At 39.0% G+C, this 8,095-nt stretch overlaps 1 protein-coding gene across 1 annotated transcript; it reads right to left on the bottom strand.

Moving 5' to 3' along the window:
- Positions 1–607: 607 nt before the first annotated feature.
- Positions 608–4,879, bottom strand: LOC105049850 (protein ASYMMETRIC LEAVES 2). Its single transcript, XM_010929620.4, has 3 exons — positions 4,579–4,879; positions 3,043–3,833; positions 608–885 (listed from the first exon to the last, which is right to left on the bottom strand). The coding sequence occupies exon 2, from the start codon at positions 3,802–3,804 to the stop codon at positions 3,055–3,057; it is 750 nt and encodes a 249-aa protein (XP_010927922.1). The 5' UTR covers positions 3,805–3,833; positions 4,579–4,879; the 3' UTR covers positions 608–885; positions 3,043–3,054.
- Positions 4,880–8,095: the final 3,216 nt, after the last annotated feature.

Here is an 8,095-nt window from a genome sequence, read left to right on the forward strand (position 1 = left end):
GACCATATTAACCTTTTGGCTTCCTTTAAAAAGTTCACCATCATGTTGGTAAACATCCATTCCATATGCCTTTATCTTTGGGACTTCACCCCCAATAAAGACTTTGATCTAGTTAACTATATGATGGTACCCATGACACCTATATTTTGTCTCAACAAGCAGCAAGACACTATCTTTTCCACCAGGGGAAAGGTATTATCTTATGGATGTCTTTATAATTCAATGATCAGAATTTTGATCCTATTAAAGATTTCCAGGTCATACTTGCCAACATAGAATATATTTTGTAGGAAAGTCTTTCTAAGCGATAAATATTCCATGAATGGTGATCTGATACTAATCATGGAAATAGCACAAGAATATCTCAACAGATCTGCAGTTTATTAGAAGGAAAATAAGAAAAAAGAGAACTAATCCACCATAGCAATGTATGAAAATGTTGGATATGGTTCCAAAAAAATATCTATAGGGGGGTCCCCTCTGCAGACAAATTGTAAAAATTAGGCCAAATAGGTCGATTTTTTATCTCAAGAAAAACAATGCTTCTTTCTTCAACATCCAAACAATTTGGAAGTAACTTTCAAAATTTTTTTAATAGCTAATAAAAATCATTATAATAGAAAAGGACGGAGGAGTTCATATTAGCCATGCAGGTGCCACAGAGGGGACATAGGATTGCCACTATATCAAACACTAGGAATACAATATGCCCAGCTATGGCCAGATAAAGAAAAGAGGATAAAATAAACAGTGCTAAGAGATAGCTAGAAGGAAGAAGAAAATTCTATTTTCTGTAAATGGATTGCAATTGAAATCCAGGTCTCTCTTTCAATTCTAACTCTGTCTCAGTTTCATCAGCAAGTGTCCTTCCTCCAAATCTTAAACCTGAAACACAACAGTATGTAACTTTTTAAACTTTCTTAACTCAGTCCCAGCAATGTTAAGTATGCAATATGTTCTTCTGAAAGTATTTCTTTTTTAACACTAATTTCTGTTAATGGGACCGTGAGCCGGATAAAGTTTTTTCAACAAAAACTTGATGTTTTTTCAAGAAAAACTTGATGCCAACAACACACTTGCAGCAGGCAGACAATGCATGACATGCACTCACATGCATCAAAATGCCAAAGCCATAACAAATTTGTCTTCACTCTGACGGAAACAAGAATTTAGAAGCATTATTAACAGTAGAATCCCCATCTCTTGAAAAAAGTAAACATTTTTTTTTTCGAAAAGAAGTTCTCAAAAGTTCTCGATGTTTCATCAAATTAAAGTGACGGAGAAATATCCATTGCACTAACAAGCTACTCTATATATGGAGCACACTATCTATTTGGAATACAGCAGAAAGAACCAACAATTAACTTAGGGTGCGTTTGGTTAGCCATTAAAAAAATATTTTTTTTATTTTTTAATTTTTAAAAAATAAAAATTAAAAAGCAATATTTGGTAACACAAAGTAAAAAGTAAAATTTAAAATAATTAAAATAATTACTTTATATGCAAAGCAAAAAATTTTATTTGTCAAAATTTATTTATTTATTTATTTCTTTTTACTTCCGCACATCTAAAATGCCAAATCAAAAAGCAAAGAGTCCGAATCCTTCTCTCTCGTCGAGCTCTTCACCTCCCCATCCCCTTTTTCTTCTCTTTTTGAACCCTTCTTCCTTGTCGAGCTCTTCACTTGCAATCTCCAAATATTGCTTGTTGCTTTGTAGCAACATAGTTATCAAACATATTTTTTTATTTTTTTTATTTTTACTCAATAGCAAAAATAAAAAAAATAAAAAATATTTTTAAAAATCAAAAAGTGTGACCAAATGCACCCTTAATGTAATACATATTTTATAATCACTAAAACTAGTCGACCATTTTTCGGTCTTTAATCCCAAAATGTTCTCTACTTCAAAAGAATAACCCACCTTAAATTCCTGCATTCAACACAATTATGCTATCTGACCCTATACTGTGAATGCCATTATCCTGGTCAAGTAGCACAATAATTTACTCCTGTTCAAGTGCTTCAAGCAATAGCTTTATGATTCAAATTCTTTTGTTTCACTAGAACAAATTAGGATTCTTCAAATTCTTGGCTAAAGTTTCATGATAGTTTCTCGACTAAAATAGTTTAATATTTTCAAGATGCTCAACATTTTATGTGCTCTATGTCACAGTAGGAATGTGGAAACAGAACTAAGAAGAACATGGAGAAAGATACAAAAATGTCCGGCAAACTTGTGGAGAATAAGAGAATAGAAGATTATTAGCAGCTAGAGAAGGAGTTTGAACCAGAGAATTCTCCATCTTTAAGGGCACTGGTATCAGCTAACAAGATCATCCAAACGGCCTTCATCCCTAAAGCTTAACCATGCAGAAGATAACTGGCACACATACTAAGTTTAAAGAGTTAATAGACAAATACTACTATTTAGTCCAAACTATTTGATGCAAATTAATTCCAATGCACCTACAATGATTATTCAACCAGACTTAATTTATGTAAGGTTTAATATAATTATGTAGAACCCTGCATCACCATTAAGAAACTAATTCTCCCAGAGTAATTGACATATATACTTAATTGAAACCCACCACCTGTTAGTAGAGCCAAAGTAGCACTGTTACAAACTTGCGATATCTACTAAAAATCCGGATCTGTTTCTTAGCAGGTTCTAAACTTGCATTATTTTTATTTTTATTTTTTATCATCTCATCACTATAAACAATGCCCTAAGCCCCTACCCAACTTCATATTTACCCTAAGCCCCTACCCAACTTCATATTTACCCAGAACATTATATATATATATATATATATATATATATATATATATATATATATATATATATATATATATATATCATTAAATTGATTACTTCGACTGTTCCTACATGTGTAGCTCATCTCACGCTATTACTTTTGACTACCAATATAGAACAACTATCCTTTTGAATCAGCCAAACAGAAAAACCAAAAAAAAAAAAAGCATACTGTTGTCATACAATGAAAGCACTCAGAAAAGCATAATAGTAACATAAATACCTGCAAGGATGCCTACGACGGTCCGACGCTCGGCCGTTCATCCCCTCCAGCTGCACTTGGCTTCATGAACTGCCCACCCAACGGCCCGATGCTCACAGCCGACGCATTCATAGCTGCCACAAGCCCTGCATCATATGCTCCATTCGCACCCAATCTAGCCACCAGCTCTCCTTCATGGTTCCTCATCATCGCATGGTGGTGAGGGTGCGGCTCCCGGGCAGCAGTAGCCGCTACCGGGAAGAACTGCTCCCTCCCTAACACGATCGATCCCACCCCGATCGGATGATTAGCGTTGACATACCCGTGCCCGCCTGCGGTCGCCAACCCACTGCTGAAATTAGCAGCGGAGGGGCCGCCGGCGGCAGCGGCGGCGGATTGGTACTTGGAGAGCTCGGCCCTGGCGCAGGAGAGGTCCATCTGGAGCTGGCGGAGCCGGTGCTGGAGGATGGATATGACGCCGACGCAACCGTAGACGGGGTCGCGGAGGCGCATGTCGGCCTCGTAGGCAAGAGAGTTGACGGCGTCCTCCCGCTGGTAGGGGTGGAGCTCGTTGAGCAGCTTGGTGACGTTGCTGGCGCCGAAGACGCGGTGTACGTGCACGAATTTCTGCGGCTGGTCCGGCGGGAAGTAGGGGGCGAAGACGCAGTCGGGCTGGCACTTGCGGCGGAGGAACTTGCACGCCGCGCATGGCGAGCTTGTTGAAGTGGACAAAGCCGCCGCCGCTGAGGAGGAGGCAGGGACCGGCGCCGACGACGATGCCATCACTATTGCTCTCCCTTCCTTCCCCTTCTCTGAGGATAAAAATATAAGTATATTATACGGTAGATTTGGAGAGAAGGAAAAGAGAATGAGCATCAAGAAATTTTGTTTTTTTTTTTTTTTTTTCTCCTTTTAGATATTTCATTATATAATGTATATATAGAGACACAATAGGACCCTTTTTTTCCTATAAATATGGAAAGAAGAGAGGAGATACGTGATCATTAGCGCATCCCTTCATCTCTCTTACTTTCTATATACTCACTTTATTTCTATTTTATATTATAAAATAGAATAAAAGGAAAGAGATCACGGTAGTGGAATTTGTTCCATGATCCAACGGTAACGAGAACGAAAAAAAATTCCAAAAAAAATCGGTTCCAGATCTTATGAACTGTAAGGTACAAGAAAGAAAGAATAAATGGAGAACAAAAATAAAGGTGCTCTTCTTCTCTTTTCTTCTTCTCATCGTCGGCACAGCCTTTTTTCCTTCCCTACTGTGTTTTATTTTATTTTCTTAATTTTCGAGAAAATAAAAAAGGTTGCGCGGAAGAACTAGAGGTCCAAGGGACGCCTTATTCCGCCACAGGTAATTTGTTAATAATTAACAACATCTATCTAAAAGTATGTAGACAAAAATATCTACCATGCTGTCTTCTAAGTTCTAACCTATCACTTTCTTGGATCGATGGAAAGAAAGAAAGAAGAGAGAAAGGGCTGTTATCGGATCCAATGAAGACGGCGATGGCGCCGGCGCCGTTAGAACGAAACACGTACCTTTTTATTCTCCTGCTGGTTTTTTTTTTTTTTTTTTTAAATTTTTGCGGGGTCCCGCCTCCGCTCTCCGCTGCGCCTCCTTTTCGCCTCTCTTTTTTATCTCCGATTTACGAGCGAGCGGAGAAGTGAGCAAGGGCTGGGCTAGATTGGATTACCAAACGAGCCAAAACCAAAGGCAAAGGCAGCGGAAGGGATGGGAGCTGGGAGTGGGACGGGAGAGAGAGATAAAAGCGGGGGCAGAAAAAGAGAGATAACCGGGGGACCGAAGCACCGAAAGATGGTGGGGGAAGATGAGGCGGCGAAAAATAAGAGGGGGAGAGAGAGAGAGTACCCGGCAGCCAATTTATAAACGGGCGATCTAAGAAGGTGGGGGGTTGTGGTGAAGTGGTGGGGGGGAGGGTTCACCCTTTCTTTTCTTTTCTTTTTTTTTCTTTTTTTTAATCTGGGACTGTGGAGTTAATAAGACGGGAATAGATTTGGAGGGGTAGAGGGAGGGGTGTCCCACATAAGAGGCAATTGTCTGCACCCTATTAGGTATCCGACCGGAACCTAAGAAAATATATTTTACCTGACTCAACCCTATTATCCGATCCGGCTGTAATGGGATCGATTTTATCTGACCCGTTTAGATTCGGTACAGAATATGCACGGATCTTGAATTCAAAATTCACAGGAATTCGGGATAGATGCAGACAATGATAAAATCTGACTGGAATATTTTTAACTCTTTACTAATCTCCTCCCAATTCTTTGCTCCATCACTCGACTCATCCATCTTATCATCCTATAATCTCTTCTATTTCCAATTCTAACCATAGCTGCAATGCCGCACCTACTCTCCTTATTAATCTATGATGCTTAGTTGTTCATTTTTTGGTTGATTATTTTTTTAGTTGATTTTTTAAAAATATTTTTTTTTATTTATTATATTTCTATTATTATGAAAAATTTGAACTTTTATGTTTTGTATCTTTAACTCTTATTTTATTTAATATTATCTGAAATACTAAAATTTACTTTTATATTTTTTATTTATTTGATTTATATGAAAAAAAATTATTTTTATCTCTACTAAATTTGATCCATCCAACCCACAATGTCTTGCCCTATTAGCCCTGCAGCACCTCAAGGAATGTGATGAGCATGGGTATATGGTTTCTAATTGCAAAGTGGGTTCAATTGATGCCAACTTGACCCATTGCCATCCTAGTCTTAGATTCAATAGTAGGGTGGTATCACATAAGCATGTCTTGATTTGATGCTTTTCCCCTTTATAACCCACTCATGGCTAATTAACTTCAGTTGTAACATACTTAGGTGTGATTTGACCATTTCACCCTTCCCCCATGGTTTGGTTGAACATAGCTATCTTTTTTTCCTTTCCCTTCTTTTTCTTCATGGATTAAATTAGATTAGCTAGGATCAAAAGATGAGGATGTATATAATCATAATGAAATTATAAATAAAGCAATTTGAATTAAGTAACATATACAACTTGGACTAATGTTATAGAAGCATTGTGAAAGATACTTAGAACAACAACAAAGATTAGACTCCATTTTGCACTACTTTTGGAGGGCAAAAAAATGCTTCTTGAAGGGCCAAAAGCTTACTTAGATGATTTTTTGATATCTTGTAGAGGTGGCAATCGGGTCAGGTCGAGTGTAAATGGGCTGGGTCAGATATGCATTGAGTCAAAAAAAGCTAAATCCGAACCCAACATATTTATTTAAACAAGTAAGATTTTAAAATTCGAACCCAACCTATTTTATAAATAGATTCCCAACCCGATCTGTTTATGATCCATTTATAATCTATTAAAAAAAATAAAATCCAACCTGTTTATGACCCATTTAAAAGAAAAATAAAAAAACATACTTAGGTGTGATTTGACCATTTCACCCTTCCCCCATGGTTTGGTTGAACATAGCTATCTTTTTTCCTTTCCCTTCTTTTTCTTCATGGATTAAATTAGATTAGCTAGGATCAAAAGATGAGGATGTATATAATCAAAAGATGTAATTAAGTATTAGAATTTGTCATAATCATAATGAAATTGTAAATAAAGCAATTTGAATTAAGTAACATATACAACTTGGACTAATGTTATAGAAGCATTGTAAAAGATACTTAGAACAACAACAAAGATTAGACTCCATTTTGCACTACTTTTGGAGGGCAAAAAAATGCTTCTTGGAGGGCCAAAAGCTTACTTAGATGATTTTTTGATATCTTGTAGGGGTGGCAATCGGATCGGGTCGAGTGTAAATGGGCTGGGTCAGATATGCATTGAGTCAAAAAAAGCTAAATCCGAACCCAACCTATTTATTTAAACAAGTAAGATTTTAAAATTCGAACCCAACCTATTTTATAAATAGATTTCCAACCCGACCTGTTTATGATCCATTTATAACCTATTAAAAAAAATAAAATCCAACCCATTTATGACCCATTTAAAAGAAAAATAAAAAAACCTGCCCTCCGAGAGGGCTCTGTCCTATCGGATCTTCACCTGACCATCTCTTCGGCCTCAGCCCTCACCACGCTCTCGATTGCCTCAGTTCCATCCAACCGGCTGTCCTCGCCATGCTCTTACCTCCAACTTCATTTGATCAGAAGCCCTCACTGCACTCTCACCTCCAGCTCTGCCCGTGGCCTGATTGGAATCCTAAATACATCTGCAAAGCCCCCAATGCTATTGGACAAGCTTACCTGACTTTTGGTTCAGTGACAAGCCCCTCAACATTGCCTAAACCCTCACCCTAGATACCTCCCTTCCAGCATCGCTGGTGGCAGCCGGCCCTAACCTCACTGCCCTCCTCTCCAACGAACTTCTCCTTCGCATCCTCGGTACCCTCCCAAACCTCCTCCAAAGCCCCACCTCCTTCGTTTGTAAGTGATGGCTCCGTCTTCTCGATTACCTTTGTCGCTTCCTCACCCTCCTTGATTGGTCCTTCCTCCACCACCGCCTCCCCCTCGAGTTCCTCGATCTCACTGAGGTCGACATCGTTCCCGTCTCCTTCACCTCCCCTTCCTCTGCCGCTACTGCTGGTGTCCTCCTCACGTATGGTGTGGAGTCCATGCCCCACATGAAGCCCCCCATCGACGATCCCTTGGAGGGGATGAGAAAACTTGTGATGGCCCGGCCCGATAACGAATCCCAGCCCACCAAAGCCCAAACAAAAAAAAAAAGAAACAGGGGAGAAGACTCCCAAGGGAGTCTTCTTCCTCCTCTCACCGGCTCCCAATCGGAGTCGGAAACGAGCTCCCTCCGACCCTATTTAAGGAGGAGAACCCTCCTCTCTCCCTTCCACCAGAGAACCCGAGGTCCCTCGATGGTAATCACCAGAAAATCTCTCTTTCTCCCGATTTTTCTTGTTTCCTTGTTCTCGGATTGAAGGTTTTTGCTGGTGATTTAGTGGCCCAAAAACACCACAAAGAGTAAGGTAATGAATCAAAGACTCCTCTCTTCAATTCTTTTTGATTATAAATCAGGATTTCTACCGATTTATTGCTA

The sequence above is a fragment of the Elaeis guineensis genome, chromosome 8 (genome assembly GCF_000442705.2).
Source record: "Elaeis guineensis isolate ETL-2024a chromosome 8, EG11, whole genome shotgun sequence".
NCBI classification, from domain to species: domain Eukaryota; kingdom Viridiplantae; phylum Streptophyta; class Magnoliopsida; order Arecales; family Arecaceae; genus Elaeis; species Elaeis guineensis.

Excerpts from the sequence above, each read along its gene's own strand:
- LOC105049850 (XM_010929620.4), bottom strand. The coding sequence starts at position 3,804 with ATGGCATCGTCGTCGGCGCCGGTCCCTGCCTCCTCCTCAGCGGCGGCG.